General features: G+C 46.0%; 2 protein-coding genes across 2 annotated transcripts in view; one reads left to right on the top strand and one right to left on the bottom strand.

The window, feature by feature from the left end:
- Positions 1–20,564, bottom strand: part of LOC135037958 (zinc finger protein ZFP2-like) — a 145,981-nt gene that overhangs the window by 90,569 nt on the left and 34,848 nt on the right. The gene's annotated exons all lie outside the window — the stretch shown is intronic.
- On the top strand, positions 6,956–11,705 carry LOC135037960 (zinc finger protein OZF-like). Its single transcript, XM_063954612.1, has one exon. The coding sequence runs from the start codon at positions 7,035–7,037 to the stop codon at positions 8,472–8,474; it is 1,440 nt and encodes a 479-aa protein (XP_063810682.1). The 5' UTR covers positions 6,956–7,034; the 3' UTR covers positions 8,475–11,705.

Genomic DNA, 20,564 nt, shown 5'->3' with positions numbered 1-20,564 from the left:
AAATCCAGGACGCACACTATCGTCAATTGGTCCGTTTTTCGACAGCGGGACTGTCGAGTCCGTTTTTTATTGAATATGACGAATTTGGGTCCCCGCGGGAGGGTGTGTGACTGTTGAATTAAAAAACAGTCGAATTCCAGTCGGAAATTCGACCGCAATTGCATATACCCCATAATATACTAATCCACAGCACTCGCCGTTCCTAGATTTGGGGTGCAACACAGTATACGACCACATTGTTTAAATCAAATCACTGGGGCTCTGCACTCACTATATTAACTAACAATAATAAACAGTGGAGCATTAGTTCACGTATTGACCGATGCATTTAAGCCTGCAGCTTCCCCCCCACACACACATTACCAGCATTGTATCAATTAACACCCAATTAAAACCCAATGGTTTTTCTCTGACGTCCTAAGTGGGTGCTGGGACTCCATAAGGACCATGGGGAATAGCGGCTCCACAGGAGACTGGGCACATCTAAAGAAAGCTTTAGGGCTACCTGGTGTGCACTGGCTCCTCCCACTATGACCCTCCTCCAGACCTCAGTTAAAATCTTGTGCCCGGCTGAGCTGGATGCACACTAGGGGCTCTCCTGAGCTCCTAGAAAGAAAGTATATTTTAGGTTTTTTATTTTACAGTGAGATCTGCTGGCAACAGACTCACTGCACCGAGGGACTAAGGGGAGAAGAAGCGAACCTACCTGCTTGCAGCTAGCTTGGGCTTCTTAGGCTACTGGACACCATTAGCTCCAGAAGGATCGAACACAGGGCCCAACCTAGATCGTCCGGTTCCGGAGCCGCGCTGCTGTCCCCCTTACAGAGCAAGAAGCAAGAACGGAAAATCGGCGGCAGAAGACTTCGGTCTTCAACAAGGTAGCGCACAGCACTGCAGCTGTGCGCCATTGCTCCTCATGCACACCTCACACTCCGGTCACTGATGGGTGCAGGGCGCTGGGGGGGGGGGCGCCCTGAGGGCAATATAATACACCTTGGCTGGCAAATCTACACCATATATAGTCAGGAAGGCTATATAGGTGTAAAAATACCCCTGCCAGAGTTCCAGAAAAAGCGGGAGAAGTCTGCCTAAAAAGGGGCGGGGCTATCTCCCTCAGCACACTGGCGCCATTTTTCCCTCACAGCTCCGCTGGAAAGATCGCTCCCAGGCTCTCCCCTGCAGTTTTGACTACAGAAGGGTAAAAAAGAGAAGGGGGGCACTAAATTTAGGCGCAGTATATATAATATAAGCAGCTATAAGGGAAAAAACACTAAGTTATAGTGGGATCCCTGTGTTATATAGCGCTCTGGTGTGTGCTGGCATACTCTCTCTCTGTCTCCCCAAAGGGCTTTGTGGGGTCCTGTCCTCAGTCAGAGCATTCCTTGTGTGTGTGCGGTGCGTCGATACGGCTGTGTCGACATGTTTGATGAGGAGGCTTATGTGGAGGCGGAGCAGGTGCCGATAAATGTGATGTCACCCCCTGCAGGGCCGACACCTGAGTGGATGGACTTGTGGAAGGAATTACGTGAAAGTGTTAACTCCTTACATAAAAGGTTTGACGACATACCAAATATGGGACAGCCGGCTTCTCAGCTCGTGCCTGCCCAGCCGTCTCAAAGGCCATCAGGGGTTCTGAAACGCCCGCAACCTCAGATGGCAGACAGATGTCGACACGGATACTGATACCAGTGTCGACGATGAGGAGACAAATGTAATGTCCAATAGGGCCACTCGTTACATGATTGAGGCAATGAAAAATGTGTTGCACATTTCTGATCTTACCCCGGGTACCACAAAAAGGGGTATTATGTTTGGGGAGAAAAAACTACCAGTAGTTTTTCCCCCATCTGAGGAATTAAATGAAGTGTGTGAAGAAGCGTGGGCTTCCCCCGATAAGAAATTGGTAATTTCTAAAAGGTTACTAATGCCGTACCCTTTCCCGCCAGAGGATAGGTCACGTTGGGAAACACCCCCTAGGGTGGATAAAGCGCTCACATGCTTGTCAAAAAAGGTGGCACTACCGTCTCCGGATACGGCCGCCCTAAAGGAACCTGCTGATAGAAAGCAGGAGGCAATCCTGAAGTTTGTGTATACACACTCAGGCATTATACTGAGATCAGCTATTGCTTCAGCATGGATGTGCAGTGCTGCAGCTGCGTGGTCAGATTCCCTGTCGGAAAATATTGATACCCTAGACAGGGACACTATATTGCTAATCATAGAGCATATTAAAGACGCGGTCTTATACATGAGAGATGCACAGAGGGATATTTGCCGGCTGGCATCTAAAATAAGTGCAATGTCCATTTCTGCCAGAAGAGGGTTATGGACTCGGCAGTGGACAGGGGATGCAGATTCTAAAAGGCACATGGAAGTTTTGCCTTATAAGGGTGAGGAGTTTTTCGGGGATGGTCTCTCGGACCTCGTTTCCACAGCAACAGCTGGGAAGTCAACGTTTTTGCCCCATGTTGCCTCACAGCCAAAGAAAGCACAGTATTATCAGGTACAGTCCTTTCGGCCCCACAGGCGGAGCCAGGTACGGTGGGGGGCCGACTCAAAAATTTCAGCAGTCAGTGGGCTCGCTCACAGGTGGATCCCTGGATCCTTCAAGTAGTATCTCGGGTACAAGCTGGAATTCGAGACGTCTCCCCCCCCCCCCCCCCCCCCCCGCCGTTTCCTCAAATCTGCCTTGCCGACAACTCCCTCAGGCAGGGAGGCTGTGCTAGAGGCAATTCACAAGCTGTATTCCCAGCAGGTGATAGTCAAGGTGCCCCTACTTCAACAAGGACGAGGTTACTATTCCACACTGTTTGTGGTACCGAAACTGGACGGTTCAGTGAGACCCATTTTAAATTTAAAATCCTTGAACACATATATAATAAAATTCAAGTTCAAGATGGAATCGCTCAGGGCGGTTATTGCAAGCCTGGACGAGGGGGATTACATGGTATCTCTGGACATCAAGGATGCTTACCTGCATGTCCCCATTTACCATCTTCACCAGGAGTACCTCAGATTTGTGGTACAGGACTGTCATTACCAATTCCAGACGCTGCCGTTCGGTCTCTCCACGGCACCGAGGGTATTTACCAAGGTAATGGCCGAAATGATGATACTCCTTCGAAAAAAGGGAGTTTTAATTATCCCGTACTTGGACGATCTCCTGATAAAAGCGAGGTCCAAGGAGCAGTTGTTGGTCGGGGTAGCACTATCTCGGGAAGTGCTACAACAGCACGGTTGGATTCTAAACATTTCAAAGTCACAGCTGATCCCTACGACACGTTTACTGTTCCTGGTGATGGTTCTGGACACAGACCAGAAAAAAGTGTTTCTCCCGGAGGAGAAAGCCAAGGAGCTGTCATCTCTAGTCAGAGGCCTCCTAAAACCAAAACAGGTGTCGGTGCATCACTGCACGCGAGTCCTGGGAAAAATGGTAGCTTCATACGAAGCAATTCCATTCAGCAGGTTCCATGCAAGAACGTTTCAGTGGGACCTGTTGGACAAGTGGTCCGGATCGCATCTTCAGATGCATCGGCTGATAACCCTGTCTCCGAGGACCAGGGTGTCTCTGCTATGGTGGCTGCAGAGTGCTCATCTTCAAGAGGGCCGCAGATTCGGCATACAGGACTGGGTCCTGGTGACCACGGATGCCAGCCTTCGAGGCTGGGGGGCAGTCACACAGGGAAGAAACTTCCAGGGACTATGGTCAAACCAGGAGATCTCCCTACACATAAATGTTCTGGAGCTGAGGGCCATTTACAATGCCCTAAGTCAAGCAAGACCACTGCTTCAAAACCAGCCGGTACTGATTCAGTCAGACAACATCACCAGACAACATCACGGCGGTCGCCCATGTAAACCGACAGGGCGGCACAAGAAGCAGGATGGCGATGGCAGAAGCCACAAAGATTCTCCGATGGGCGGAAAATCACGTTAGCACTGTCAGCAATGTTCATTCCGGGAGTGGACAACTGGGAAGCAGACTTCCTCAGCAGGCACGACCTCCACCCGGGAGAGTGGGGACTTCATCCAGAAGTTTTCCAAATGATTGTAAACCGTTGGGAAAGGCCACAGGTAGACATGATGGCGTCCTGCCTCAACAAAAAGCTAAAAAGATATTGCGCCAGGTCAAGGGACCCTCAGGCGATAGCTGTGGACGCTCTAGTGACACCGTGGGTGTACCAGTCGGTTTATGTGTTCCCTCCTCTACCTCTCATACCCAGGGTACTGAGAATAATAAGAAGACGAGGAGTAAGGACTAAACTCGTGGTTCTGGATTGGCCAAGAAGAGCTTGGTATCCGAAACTTCAAGAAATGATCTCAGAGGACCCATGGCCTCTGCCGCTCAGACAGGACCTGCTGCAGCAGGGGCCCTGTCTGTTCCAAGACTTACCGCGTCTGTGTTTGATGGCATGGCGGTTGAACACCGGATCCTAAAAGAAAAGTGCATTCCGGAGGAAGTCATTCCTACGCTGATTAAAGCCAGGAAAGATGTCACTGCAAAACATTATCACCGCATATGGTGGAAATATGTTGCTTGGTGTGAGGCCAGGAAGGCCCCAACAGAGGAATTTCAGCTGGGTCGATTTCTGCACTTTCTACAGTAAGGAGTGACTATGGGCCTAAAATTGGGTTCCATTAAGGTCCAGATCTCGGCTCTGTCGATTTTCTTTCAGAAAGAACTGGCTTCACTGCCTGAAGTTCAGACATTTGTTAAGGGAGTGCTGCGTATTCAGCCCCCTTTTGTGCCTCCAGTGGCACCTTGGGATCTCAACGTGGTGTTGGGTTTCCTAAAGTCACATTGGTTTGAGCCACTAAAAACCGTGGATTTGAAATATCTCACGTGGAAAGTGGTCATGCTGTTGGCCTTGGCTTCGGCCAGGCGTGTGTCAGAATTGGCGGCTTTGTCATGTAAAAGCCCTTATCTGATTTTCCATATGGATAGGGCGGAATTGAGGACTCGTCCTCAGTTTCTCCCTAAGGTGGTATCTGCTTTTCATTTGAACCAACCTATTGTGGTGCCTGCGGCTACTAGGGACTTGGAGGATTCCAAGTTACTGGACGTAATCAGGGCCTTGAAAATCTATGTTTCCAGGACGGCTGGAGTCAGGAAAACTGACTCGCTGTTTATTCTGTATGCACCCAACAAGCTGGGTGCTCCTGCTTCAAAGCAGACTATTGCTCGCTGGATCTGTAGCACAATTCAGCTTGCACATTCTGCGGCTGGACTGCCGCATCCTAAATCTGTAAAAGCCCATTCCACGAGGAAGGTGGGCTCTTCTTGGGCAGCTGCCCGAGGGGTCTCGGCTTTGCAACTTTGCCGAGCTGCTACTTGGTCAGGGGCAAACACGTTTGCTAAATTCTACAAATTTGATACCCTGGCTGAGGAGGACCTTGAGTTCTCTCATTCGGTGCTGCAGAGTCATCCGCACTCTCCCGCCCGTTTGGGAGCTTTGGTATAATCCCCATGGTCCTTACGAAGTCCCAGCATCCACTTAGGACGTCAGAGAAAATAAGATTTTACTCACCGGTAAATCTATTTTTCGTAGTCCGTAGTGGATGCTGGGCGCCCATCCCAAGTGCGGATTGTCTGCAATACTTGTATATAGTTATTGTTAACTAAAGGGTTATTGTTGAGCCATCTGTTACGAGGCTCCGTTAATATTTCATACTGTTAACTGGGTATAATATCACGAGTTATACGGTGTGATTGGTGTGGTTGGTATGAGACTTACCCGGGATTCAAATTCCTTCCTTATTGTGTCAGCTCTTCAGGGCACAGTATCCTAACTGAGGTCTGGAGGAGGGTCATAGTGGGAGGAGTCAGTGCACACCAGGTAGTTCTAAAGCTTTCTTTAGATGTGCCCAGTTTCCTGCGGAGCCGCTATTCCCCACGGCCCTTACGGAGTCCCAGCATCCACTACGGACTACGAGAAATAGATTTACCGGTGAGTAAAATCTTATTTTTTTTACTTTATTCAGCTCTTTATACACTTAACTTTGTGTTTAATATTTCAACGATTTATCTTACATACTTTACTGTACTTAATAAAGGTTATATATTATTTATTAGTGCGCAAACAGGACAGCACTTTCTCTTCTATGGTGTTTTATTATAGCAATGTCCATGTCACCTCTAGTAATCCCACATGAGCGCCTACGTCACCTCTAGTAATCCCACATAAGCATCCATGTCACCTCCTAGTAATCCCAGATGAGCGTCCATGTCACCTCTAGTAATCCCACATGAGCGCCCACGTCACCTCTAGCAATCCCACATGAGCGTCCGTGTCACCTCTAGTAATCCCAAATGAGCGTCCATGTCACCTCTAATAATCCCCCATGTCACCTCCTAGTAATCCCCCAAAAGCATCCATGTCACCTCTAGTAATCCCACATGAGCGTCCATGTCACCTCTAATAATCCCACATGAGAGTCTGTGTCACCTCTAGTAATACCACATGAGCGTCCATGTCCCCTCTAGTAATCCCACATGAGCGCCAATGTCCCCTCTAGTAATCCCACATGAGCGCCAATGTCCCCTCTAGTTATCCCACATGAGCGTCCGTGTCACCTCTAGTAATCCCACATGAGCGCCCACGTCACCTCTAGTAATCCCACATGAGCGCCCACGTCACCTCTAGTAATCCCATATGAGCGTCTGTGTCACCTCTAGTAATCCCATATGAGCGTCCGTGTCACCTCTAGTAATCCCATATGAGCGTCCGTGTCACCTCTAGTAATCCGACTTGAGCGTCCGTGTCACCTCTAGTAATCCCACTTGAGCGTCCATGTCACCTCTAGTAATCTCACTTGAGCCTTCAGTGTTGATCAAGCTCCAGTCTAAGCATCCTAGTTTTTTGTTTTTTAATAAACATAAAAGCACTGATTATAGGTAAAAAAAAAAGTGACAGTTATAGAATTATATATTGTATCCTGTTACATCCTGGGTCTTGTCTGCTCGTTTTATATATTAATGTATTTTATTTCCAGCAGATGGACCCACAAGCAGGAATATCTCAGAAGGACATCTAATGTTATCCCTGGATTGTGAAATAACAGATAACGACAGTAGACAGGATTCTCCAGGAGATAACCTCATTATCCCAATTATACATCCAGCTCTATCAACTGATCCCCCTGATCCTGGGAAATCTTCTCCTGATCACTCTGATATTGGTGCATCTATTACAGCTCTGAGATTAGATACAGAGTTTCCCTGTTCTACAGATGCCAAATGTTTTACACAGAACACAAACCGTATTACTCATCAGCCAGCTAAGGCAGGTGAGAGGCTATTTCCATGTTCTGAGTGTGGGAAATGTTTTACATATAAATCAGATCTTGTTACACATCAGAGACGTCACACTGGTGAGAAGCCATTTCCATGTTCTGAGTGTGGGAAATTTTTTACAAGTAAATCAAATCTTGTTACACATCAGAGAAGTCACACAGGTGAGAAGCCGTATTCCTGTTCTGAGTGTGGGAAATGTTTTGCACAGAAATCTGATCTTTTTAAACATCAGAGAAGTCACACAGGTGAGAAGCCGTATTCCTGTTCTGAGTGTGGGAAATGTTTTGCATCGAAATCATATCTTGTTACACATCAGAGAAGTCACACAGGTGAGAAGCCGTATTCCTGTTCTGAGTGTATGAAATGTTTTCCACAGAAATCAGATCTTATTACACATCAGAGAAGTCACACTGGTGAGAAGCCATTTCCATGTTCTGAGTGTGGGACATTTTTTGCATCGAAATCAAATCTTGTTACACATCAGAGAAGTCACACAGGTGAGAAGCCGTATTCCTGTTCTGAGTGTGGGAAATGTTTTGCACATAAATCGTCTCTTTTTAAACATCAGAGAAGTCACACAGGTGAGAAGCCGTATTCCTGTTCTGAGTGTGGGAAATTTTTTGCATCGCAATCAATTCTTGTTACACATCAGAGAAGTCACACAGGTGAGAAGCCGTATTCCTGTTCTGAGTGTGGGAAATGTTTTGTATCGAAACCAAATCTTGTTACACATCAGAGAAGTCACACAGATGAGAAGCCGTATTCCTGTTCTGAGTGTGGGAAATGTTTTGTATCGAAACCAAATCTTGTTACACATCAGAGAAGTCACACAGGTGAGCAGCCATATTCCTGTTCTGAGTGTGGGAAATGTTTTGCACACAAATCATCTTTTGTTAGTCATCAGAGAAGTCACACAGGTGAAAAGCCGTATTCCTGTTCTGTGTGTGGGAAATGTTTTCCACAGAAATCGGCTCTTGTTACACATCAGAGAAGTCACACAGGTGAGAAGCCGTATTCCTGTTCTGAGTGTGGGAAATGTTTTAGACAGAAATCACATCTTGTTACACATCAGAGAAGTCATACAGGTGAGAAGCCATTTTCATGCTGTGAGAGAAATATATATGTTGAACATATTAGACATTACCCAAGCACGGAACCATTTAAATCTTCTGGAGTATAATTATCACTGTCATGCAATGTTCCTCAAGGGTCAATCCTATCTCCTATCTTCATGCAATATACAGTCTGGTCCATATATATTGGGACATTGACACAATTCTCATATTTTGAGCTCTATACACCACCACAATGGATTTGAAATTAAACAAACAAGATGTGCTTTAACTGCAGACTTTCCGCTTTAATTTGAGGGTATATACATCAAAATCAGGTGAACGGTGTAGGAATTAAAATGGTTTTTATATGTGCCTCCCACTTTTTAAGGGACCAAAAGTAATGGTACAAACTAAACAATCCTAAATCAAATATTGTAAATCAGATCAGTGCGATCGTCCAGATCAACAAAAAATACTTTACTACTTAATGTGGTCGCAGCCCGGATCAGTGTTTCGTGAATTGAGCTTTGACATATTTTCCAAGGGCGATCTGCTTACCATCTCCTAGATGAAGACCTGGATACAATATCCATACTGATATGCAAATATTTATCTGGTACGCATATAAATTTTGTGTGATAACTGAATTTAATCCCACATACGGAAATATACTGCGCTATATAGCGATTCTTTGTGTCTCCTAGCAGCATTTAGATCCCAGTAGTAACCTGGACTAAAGAATGGGGGACTGATACGCCATGTGTCAAGCCGTAATCCGTACGCTATAATATTCTTGCGTGTGACAAAACTAGTGATAAGCGGATTCGGTTTTACTCTGTTCTCAAAACGGCATCTTATTGGCTTACAGATGTCATGTGTTTTGTATAGCCAATAAGATTCTGTTTTGAGATCCGAGTAAAACCGAATCCGCTCATCACTAGACAAAACTGATTGAAAAATACTACACCATAGTCGCTCTCTTGTTTCTTCCTTTGATTCCAAAATCCTAAATCAAACTTTTACTTTTTAATATTTTGTTGCAAATCCTTTTGTCAGTTACAGCCTGAAGTCTGGAACGCATAGACATCACCAGACGCTGGGTTTCATCCCTGGTGATGCTATGCCAGGCCTCTACTGCAACTGTCTTCAGTTCTTGCTTGTTCTTGGGGCATTTTCTCTTCCGTTTTGTCTTCATCAAGTGAAATGCATGCTCAATCGGATTCAGGTCAGGTGATTGACTTGGCCATTGCATAACATTCCACTTATTTGCCTTAAACGCTTTGGTTGCTTTCGCAGTATGCGTCGGGTCATTGTCCATCTGCACTGTGAAGCGCCTTCCAGTGAGTTCTGAAGCATTAGACTGTATATGAGCAGATAAAATTGCCCAAAACACTTCAGCATTCATCCTGCTGCTTTTATCAGCAGTCACATTATCAATAAATACAAGGGAACCAGTTCCATTGGCATCCATACATGCCCACGCCATGACACTTCCACCACCATGCTTCACTGATGAGCTGGTAGGTTTTGGATCATGATCAGTTCCTTTCCTTCTCCATACTCTTTTCTTCCCATCACTCTGATACAAGTTGATATTTGTCTCATCTGTCCATAGGATGTTCCAGAACTGTAAAGGCTTTTTTAGATGTTGTTTGCAAACTCTAATCTGGTCTTCCTGTTTTATTGCTCACCAATGGTTTACATCTTGTGGTGAACCCTCTATATTCACTCTTGTGAAGTCTTCTCTTGATTGTTGAGTTTGACACATATACACCTATCTCCTGGAGAGTGTTATTGATCTGGGCAACTGTTGTGATGGGGTTCGTGCTATTTAGTACACTAGTAGTGTACTAAATAGCATGAACAGCTTGTAACGTAGAGTGGCAAGTTTAATCTTTCTATGTATAATGGAGAGAAATAAAAGCTACTCCCTACGTTCCTGGATGCCAAATCACTGTCCTTAGTATCTCTGTACAGTTTTTTCTATTAGAGTACTAATTAGCAGGAACAGCTTATAATGTACAACACAGATTCTCTAACGCCGACGATCTACAGTACTGTGTTGCTCGAACAGTTAGTTGCGTCAGAATACACTAATTTATATCTACTGTTATGTCTATACGTGCTCATTACCTGCAGATTTACCCCGATTTGTGTGAAACCTGTGTGCACCCTTCTGTTGAATGTTTTACAATGGATTACACAAAAAAATAAATAAAGTGAATGTCATTGGAACACAAAAAAAATTGACACTTTGGGAATCGAACCCGGTACTCAGCGTGGCAGACCGGAGCCTTCATCGCTAGCCCACAGCACTGCATGGAAGATTGTCAAGTTCATGTGTAAAAGTACTGCAAAGAGCGATTCCTTCCTATTGGTGTTTGTTTATGCCATTAGGGGACTCGGACACTCATTTTGTGCACTGTACATACTGTAAAGTCAATGAGCTACATTATTCCTTTCACACATTAGTTGTGTCTGCATACACAAGTGTTTTAACACGTTCATTTGCGTCTGTATAAACTATACACACAGGGATTTGGCATCCAGAAACTTAGGGAGGAGCTTTTATCTCTCCCCATTATACTTAATATTACGGGATTTGTACACTCGCATATCCCTAACATCAATAGACCATACTGTATCTGTAACACGTTCATTTGCATCTGTATATGCTGTACTATTTGCACCTTTACTGTATATACTGTTATATACTTTATGACATACTGTAGCATAATGTAGCGTAATGAGATGCACCAGTAAAGTAGTTCTTAAGCTGTAGTTCAGTATTGTATTTTAATGGAGACCACACGCTTGGGCATTAGTGATTTAAAAAAGCGACATCTGGTGGATGATCTTAGGTATTACACTCGAAGGTAACGCCAAATGCTCTGTGTGCCTTCCTACGACTAGGCGCGCCTCCTTGCGCCCAGGTACGCTGCGTATGCCTGATCGCGACTAACGCCTCAGCCAGCCAAGATAACGGAGGACCCATCTGTATATTTAGTTCCTAAATAATACATCCCAAATGCTTAGGTCTTTTTTCTGCTGTTTATTTTGTATCTTGTGCTTTGTGTAAATGTGAATGTCTAATACCAGTTTACACAATCTGTATTGCTGCACGACAATATGGCGGCCATTGGAACGTGTTTTCACTTCTAGTTTGCCTAACTTGTTGCTGACACATCTTGATGAGGAGTGCTGAGTGTTTTCTGATACAAGATCCTATCTATATATACCCTGTATATTATAATGTGCATTAGAGTCACCCGGGTTCCATCTGCGGTGGTTTGTTGTATGTTACATCTATATGGTGCGGATACTCCCCTGTATGATTTCATAATAAAAGCTTTTGTCTGCATCTATTTATTGCATTAAAGCTTTTATTTTTATTCTGTTTTATATTCCCGTCTGAGTAATTACGCCATAATGTCTAATCTCGGAGTGGACCCCAGAAGATGTAAAGAAACCTTTGTAAGTGTTCCATCATTGTGTTTCGTGTAAGCATACAGGTAAGTGATGGCACGGTGGTCACTGACCGTCACATTCAGGTGGTATAATGGAAGTGGGACTGTCTGGGCTTATTCTAGTCTACTCCAGAAATAAAAAAACTCAGCCTTTATCCTGCTTAAAAAAATTACAAAGCCCATAAATCAAGCTTGGTTGGACAAGACAGTGTCCACATTAATGGTGGCACATCATATAGGCTGAGGACCCATGCTTCTGCTATATATGGCATAACCCTCTTTGACGACAAAAACCTTCCCTTCACCATTCACAATGTCCACCATTGCCCCTTCAGAAGGGACACAACTTTGCTTGTTCCACCTACTTCACAGAGCCCAGGACCATCTCCATGACCATTTCATGTTTATCTGGGAGGTTCATGGCCTGAGATGACCACAGAACCACCAGGTAGTTGCCAAGGAGAGAGAGGGGCAGCGCTGTCAATAGCAGCTGGTAAGAGGGGTGGTAAATCCCCTGGTGGATAAATATACAGCAAAAGAAAAGAATTACCAGCGCTGGCTGATCATGTATGATTAATAGGTACTATACATCCGAAAGGCTTAGTGAATTAAAAACCACAGTTATTCCACATGTAAAAACACACACAAAAAATAAACAAAATATAAATAACATTGAGAAATAAATGATTAAAAATTAGAATATGCCACAATATGCCTGTGTTGATGATTTAGATGTCCACATGAACTGCTAGTGATGGACATTTCCAGTGACATTGGTCCTCTGAGTGTCATTAGCCGTTGATGTGGACATCTAAATCATCAACTCAGGCATATTGTGGCATATTTTAACTTTTAATTTATTTCTCAATTTTTTTTTTTAATGTGTTTTTACATGTGGAATAAATGTGTTTTTTAATTCACTAATCCTTTCGGATGTATAGTACCTTATTAATCATACATGATCAGCCAGCGCTGGTAATTCTTTTCTTTTGCAGTGGCCAAGAAGAACCCAGACTCCCCAGGAACTAGTAACCCACCCCGCATGATGTAAAGAAGGGACAACCACAGGGTCTGGCTCACCTATTTCCTTCCTAAAAGCTGCTCTTTACCCAGTTTGGTACCTGTGGGATCCCACTCCAATTTCCCTTGAGAGTCCTTACTAATCCCTTCTGAGCCTACTAGTTCCTTCCTCTTCCAACCACTCCTCATTTTTAACCTTTTCACTACCTGCTGTGTGAGTCCCATCCAACCACTCCTCCTCTCCTTGACTCATTGGTGTAGCATCCCCCTTCCCCCCCACCACACTGCTACACTGCAGTTAAGCTGTGAGACTTGCTGCTAGCAGTACTCACTACTCAGCACACACTCACATCATGATTACACAGCTGTGCCAGAGACACTGTCTCACTGACAGCCAGGACGAGACACTCCCAGAAAGGCATGTATGTATGAGTACAGAGAGAGTGGGCGCAGTGGGGCTGCATCACTGACAGCCAGGACGAGACACTCCCAGAAAGGCATGTATGTATGAGTACGGAGAGAGTGGGAGCAGTGGGGCTGCATCACTGACAACCAGGACGAGACACTCCCAGAAAGACATGTATGTATGAGTACGGAGAGAGTGGGCGCAGTGGGGCTGCATCACTGACCAGGACGAGACACTCCCAGAAAGGCATGTATGTATGAGTACAGAGAGAGTGGGCGCAGTGGGGCTGCATCACTGACACCCAGGACGAGACACTCCCAGAAAGACATGTATGTATGAGTACAGAGAGAGTGGGCGCAGTGGGGCTGCATCACTGACAGCCAGGACGAGACACTCCCAGAAAGGCATGTATGTATGAGTACGGAGAGAGTGGGAGCAGTGGGGCTGCATCACTGACAACCAGGACGAGACACTCCCAGAAAGACATGTATGTATGAGTACGGAGAGAGTGGGCGCAGTGGGGCTGCATGACTGACAGCTGAGCCTGTCACGTCAGTGAGGTGGATGGGGCATCCCATTCCCAGCAGGAACAGCACGGTATATGTAAGAGCCGGATCGGAGCAGGGCTACTGGCTGACAGACTAGCATCTCGGTGCAGCGGGAGAAGTCTGTAAATGATGGGAAATAACATCTGGCCCATGGCTACTGTGAGGAAATGAGAGGTCTGTTACAATATAGCTATGCCTCATTTCTCTGACGTCCTAGTGGATGCTGGGAACTCCGAAAGGACCATGGGGAATAGCGGCTCCGCAGGAGACTGGGCACAACTAAAGAAAGCTTTTAGACTACCTGGTGTGCACTGGCACCTCCCCCTATGACCCTCCTCCAAACCTCAGTTAGATTTTTGTGCCCGGCCGAGCTGGATGCACACTAGGGGCTCTCCTGAGCTCCTAGAAAAGAAAGTATATTTTAGGTTTTTTATTTTACAGTAAGACCTGCTGGCAGCAGGCTCACTGCAACGAGGGACTAAGGGGAGAAGAAGCGAACCTGCCTGCTTGCAGCCAGCTTGGGCTTCTTAGGCTACTGGACACCATTAGCTCCACAGGGATCGACCGCAGGACCCATCCTTGATGTTCGGTCCCGAGGCCGCGCCGCCGTCCCCCTTACAGAACCAGAAGCCAGAAGAGGTCCGGAAAATCGGCGGCAGAAGACTTCAGTCTTCACCAAGGTAGCGCACAGCACTGCAGCTGTGCGCCATTGCTCCTCATGTACACCTCACACTCCGGTCACTGGTGGGTGCAGGGCGCTGGGGGGGGCACCCTGAGCAGCAATAAAAACACGCTGTCGTTTGGACTCTCCACGGCAACGAGGGTGTTTACCAAGGTAATGGCAGAAATGATGATACTCCTTCGAAAAAAGGGAGTTTTAACTATCCCGTACTTGGACGATCTCCTTATAAAGGCGAGGTCCAAGGAACAGTTGTTGGTCGGGGTAGCACTATCTCGGGAAGTGCTACAACAGCACGGATGGATTCTAAACATTCCAAAGTCACAGCTGGTTCCTACCACAAGCCTACTGTTCCTGGGGATGGTTCTGGACACAGAACAGAAAAAAGTGTTTCTCTCGATGGAGAAGGCAGAGGAGCTGTCATCTCTAGTCAGAGACCTCCTGAAACCAAAACAGGTATCGGTGCATCACTGCACACGAGTCCTGGGAAAAATGGTAGCTTCCTACGAAGCAATTCCATTCGGCAGGTTTCATGCAAGAATTTATCAGTGGGACCTCTTGGACAAGTGGTCAGGATCGCATCTTCAGATGCATCGGCTGATAACCCTGTCTCCAAGGACCAGGGTATCTCTGTTGTGGTGGCTGCAGACGGCTCATCTTCTAGAGGGCTGCAGATTTGGCATACAGGACTGGGTCCTGGTGACCACGGATGCCAGCCTTCGAGGCTGGGGGGCAGTCACACAGGGAAGAAATTTCCAAGGACTTTGGTCAAGTCAGGAGTCGTCCCTACACATAAATATTCTGGAGCTGAGGGCCATTTACAATGCCCTAAGTCAGGCAAGGCCCCTGCTTCAAAACCAGCCAGTTCTGATCCAATCAGACAACATCACGGCAGTCGCCCATGTAAATAGTTATAGTTATTGCCTAACTAAAGGGTTATTGTTATGAGCCATCTGTTGAGAGGCTCAGTTATGTTTCATACTGTTAACTGGGTATAGTATCACGTGTTATACGGTGTGATTGGTGTGGCTGGTATGAGTCTTACCCGGGATTCCAAATCCTTCCTTATTGTGTCAGCTCTTCCGGGCACAGTATCCTAACTGAGGCTTGGAGGAGGGTCATAGTGGGAGGAGCCAGTGCACACCAGGTAGTCTAAAAGCTTTCTTTTAGTTGTGCCCGTTCTCCTGCGGAGCCCCTATTCCCCATGGTCCTTTCGGAGTTCCCAACATCCACTACGGACTACAAGAAAAAGATTTACCGGTGAGTAAAATCTTATTTTCTTATGTCAAATATGTACTTTTTATCCCTATACATTCAATTCATCTATTTCCTCATTCTCCATAACATGTCCATTACTGCTCACCCAATATTGTTTAAATCAACCTTAATATTAATATATGCAATTGTGTTACGTTATCTGTTACCCTTTAGATAATGTATTCATGTTAGACCTGGTTTTCTATTGTTTACTACCACCACAGTGGACACTCAAAGGGTGAGTCATATAAGGTACCATTGTCCCTTTTTGTTTACTCCCTATTGTCCGACAGTGAGCTGACCAGACATGGTGGCTTTCCCGCTGATGTAATCACCTTGATTAGAATATGTATTGTATTCCAATGCTGTAAGATCCTTAGACAAGGAAGTCACACACACTCCATGTAATATGAAGCTTCTGAGGAATATAAATAGAGCTAACCAGAGAGCTGAAAGAGATTCTATGCTCCTTGACTAAGAAGTGATGTTCTGGCAGGAGTTTATGGTGGGAATTGTCATGTGGAATTGGATTACAGAGGTGTGCTGAGCGGTTTATAATACATTCTGTTCAATAAACCACTGTTGGTTTTTAATTTACCACTGTGCCTGAGTGATTTGGAACCCAGTATCTTCACAGCTACTATCGATGGCGGGTAACTACCTGGCTCTCTGCCTTTGATGGTAAAACTAGTTATCATCAGGTATAAACCATCAATGATTCCTGATCATCAATAGTTGATGGCCAATCCTAGACCAGACCGAGAGACCACAGCCAGCACCAGATCCACAATGTGTACCTAGAAGCTTCCACATCTGGCACTTGGTCACCCACCATCAGATCTACCTTCTCCTAGAGAGCCACCTTCACAGCTTTCCACATCTAAGCTGGAAGTCTGCAGGTTTCCTTCACCACCAGCTTGGATCTCCTTTGCATCAGCATCCTGGCCAGCCTCAGACAGGTCCATGGAATCAGCATTATGATAACTTTTGACTCTCTATTTGCTGCAGCTGCTGTATAGTTCCTGTGATTTCCTCCAGCTCATTAACCAGCTGCACCAGCTCCTCATTTCATGTAACTCTCCCAGCTGCTGTAACAGTTTTTTCTCCTGCAGGGTCCACAGGTTATCCATAGGATAACATTGGGATATGATGATGCAACAGTGGATTTGCACCAAATGGTCAAAGCTTTTGGCCTCCCAGCATGCAGTGGGCCCGTCCATATATCCCCACCTCCTGGCTCAGGCAAATCAGTTTTTTGTTTGGTGTGGCAGGAGCCAGTCCATGGTCAAGAGGGCTTCTGGTTTTTAGCAGCTATAAGCTTTCTTATTTTATTTTTATAGTCTTTTTCTTGAGTGATCTTTCTAAAAAGCGTCTTACACCTACCTTAGAAAGAGTAGCTCCAACAATGCCCCGCCGAGACATGACAACGCTTACCCACATGTACAGTGCTGTTTTGGCGGGAGTCTGCATCGGATATACTAGCAAGTCCAGCAGAAGTCACCTGGCTGTGACCGGAGCATGGGGAGAAGGTAAGGCATCGGTTCTGCTTAGAGGGGGAACATGGACACAGCCGCACAGTTTTGGAGGAGACTACCAGTCACTGATGCAGCTGCCACCTATGGTGCACCGTGCTAGGCCTTCAGGATCATAGCTCCAGAGGTAGTATGAGGCCATCATCCCTGGGATTGATGTCAGCTGTGGGGAGTCAGACGCTCCCCTGCTCACCCCTCCCAGGAACCATTTTCCGGCTTCCATCTGAGACACTGGGGTATATTCACTAAGGTCCCGATTTTGACCGAGATGCCGTTTTTTCTTCAAAGTGTCATCTCGGTAATTTACTAAACTCAAATCACGGCAGTGATGAGGGCATTCGTATTTTTTTGGAAGTCCAACAAAAAAAATACGAATGAATACACCATCGGTCAAAACACGGCTGTTTAAGTATGAATCTCGGTCATTTACTAAGAAGTGCAAAGCAAAAAAAAAAAAACACTGCCGTGAAAAATTACAACTCGTAAAAAAGTGCTAAAAAAACCCAGACCTGCTTTTTATATCCGTGATTGGATAGGCATGCACGGATCCATGACATCCGTGCATGTATATCAGTGGGAAGGGGTGGGAAAGTGCTTATTTTCCCCAAAAAAATTGCGTGGGGTCCCCCTCCTAAGCATAACCAGCCTCGGGCTCTTTGAGCCGATCCTGGTTGCAGAAATATGGGGAAAAAATTGACAGGGGTTCCCCCATATTTAAGCAACCAGCATCGGGCTCTGCGTCTGGTCCTGGTTCCAAAAATACGGGGGACAAAAAGAGTAGGGGTCCCCCGTATTTTTAAAACCAGCACCGGGCTCCACTAGCTGGACAGATAATGCCACAGCCGGGGGTCACTTTTATATAGTGCCCTGCGGCCGTGGCATCAAAAATCCAACTAGTCACCCCTGGCCGGGGTACCCTGGGGGAGTGGGGACCCCTTCAATCAAGGGGTCCCCCCCCCAGCCACCCAAGGGCCAGGGGTGAAGCCCGAGGCTGCCCCCCCCCCCATCCAATGGGCTGCGGATGGGGGGCTGATAGCCTTTGTTGTAAAAAAAAGATATTGTTTTTAGTAGCAGTACTACAAGTCCCAGCAAGCCTCCCCCGCAAGCTGGTACTTGGAGAACCACAAGTACCAGCATGCGGGAGAAAAACGGGCCCGCTGGTACCTGTAGTACTACTGGGAAAAAAATACCCAAATAAAAACAGGAGACACACACCGTCGACAGTAAAACTTTATTTCACACTACCGACACACACATACTTACCTATGTTCACACGCCGACATCGGTCCTCTTCTCCCTGTAGAATCCACGGATACCTGAAAAGCAAAGTTCAATATACTCACCTTAACCAGGGTCCAGAGATAAATCCACGTACTTGGCAAAAAAATAAAACGCATTTACCCGCACCAAAAACGGACTGAAAGGGGTCCCATGCTGACACATGGGACACCTTTCCACGAATAAGACCTGTCAGTGACAGCTGTCACTGACAGGTCTCTAAGCCAATCAGGAAGCGCAACTTCGTTGCGCTCACCTGATTGGCTGATCGCTGTGACAGAGCATCGCTCAGCTCCCTCCATTATATTCAATGGTGGGAACTTAGCGGCTGATAGCCTTTGTTGAATTTGAAAATATATTGTTTTTAGTAGCAGTACTACAAGTCCCAGCAAGCCTCCCCCGCATGCTGGTACTTGGAGAACCACAAGTACCATCATGCGGCGGAAAATGGGCCCGCTGGTACCTGTAGTACTATTACTAAAAAAATACCCCAAAAAACACAAGACACACACACCTTGAAAGTAGTTTTATTACATACATCCACACAAACATACATACATACTTACCTATATCCCCACGCAGGTCGGTCCTCTTGTCCAGTAGAATCCAAGGGGTACCTGTTGAATAAATTATACTCACCAGCTCCAGGGTCCCAGGCTCCTCGTAGCATCACTTTGTAATCCACGTACTTGAATAAAAAAATAAAACGGACACCCGAGCCACGCACTGAAAGGGGACCCATGTTTTCACATGGGTCCCTTTTCCCCGACTGCCAGAAACCCACTCTGACTTCTGTCTAAGTTGGTTTCTTCAGCCAATCAGGGAGCGCCACGTTGTAGCACTCTCCTGATCGGCTGTGTGCTCCTGTACTGAGTGACAGGCAGCATGCGGCAGTGTTACAATGTAGCGCCTATGCGCTCCATTGTAACCAATGGTGGGAACTTTCTGCTCAGCGGTGAGGTCACTTTCGGTCAACCGCAGGGCAGAAAGTTCCCACCATGTGTCTTGTGTTTTTTTGAGTATTTTTTGAATAATAGTACTACAGGTACCAGCGGGCCCGTTTTTCCGCCGCATGCTGGTACTTGTGGTTCTCCAAGTACCAGCATGCGGGGGAGGCTTGCTGGGACTTGTAGTACTGCCACTAAAAACAATATATTTTCAAATTCAACAAAGGCTATCAGCCCCACATCCGCAGCCCATTGGATGGGGGGGACAGCCTCGGGCTTCACCCCTGGCCCTTGGGTGGCTGGGGGGGGACCCCTTGATTGAAGGGGTCCCCACTCCCCCAGGGTAACCCGGTCAAGGGTGACTAGTTGGATTTTTGATGCCACGGCCGCAGGGAACTATATAAAAGTGACCCCCGGCTGTGGCATGACGTACCAATGATTTGTACAGTGGCAGGATTACATCCTCGTCCTTGGTCTCAATGCCCCGTTTTATGCATGCAAGCACTTGCCTTTTTTTGCTGCATTTTGACATTGTGTACTGATAAGCCTATTATCCATGAGCACCCCCAAATCTTTTTCCACCACAGTTACCCTATAATTTCCCCATTTAGAGTGTACGATATATGTGTGTTTTTTGTCCCAAAATGCATAATTTAGCATTTTTCTATATTGAACCTCATTCCCCATTTAGACACCCAGGCTTCAAGTTTAAATAAGTCATTTTGTAGAGACTCCACATCACTATCTGAATTACCTTACACAGCTTAGTATCATCCACAAAGATTGACACTGTGCTTTCCAGGACTATTCCTAGATCGTTGATAAATGTATTGAACAGTATCGTGCCAAGTACGGACCCTTGTGGTATTCCACTAACTACTGGTGCCCAGCTGGAGAACATCCTGTTCACCATTTCTCGTTGTACTCTGTTATCCAGCCAATTACCTATCCATGTACAAATAGTATATCCTAGACAGTGTTTAGTGTAAAAAAAAAAAAATTAACCCCAGCACGGATCACACAGATCCGGCCGAGATTCATTTTTAAAAAGTCGGCAGTGTTTTGTAATCACTGCCCTAAA

The sequence above is a fragment of the Pseudophryne corroboree genome, unplaced genomic scaffold (assembly GCF_028390025.1).
Source record: "Pseudophryne corroboree isolate aPseCor3 unplaced genomic scaffold, aPseCor3.hap2 scaffold_695, whole genome shotgun sequence".
Classification (NCBI taxonomy): Eukaryota; Metazoa; Chordata; class Amphibia; order Anura; family Myobatrachidae; genus Pseudophryne; species Pseudophryne corroboree.
This window is presented reverse-complemented; position numbering and strand designations above follow the sequence as displayed.

Excerpts from the sequence above, each read along its gene's own strand:
- LOC135037960 (XM_063954612.1), top strand. The coding sequence starts at position 7,035 with ATGTTATCCCTGGATTGTGAAATAACAGATAACGACAGTAGACAGGAT.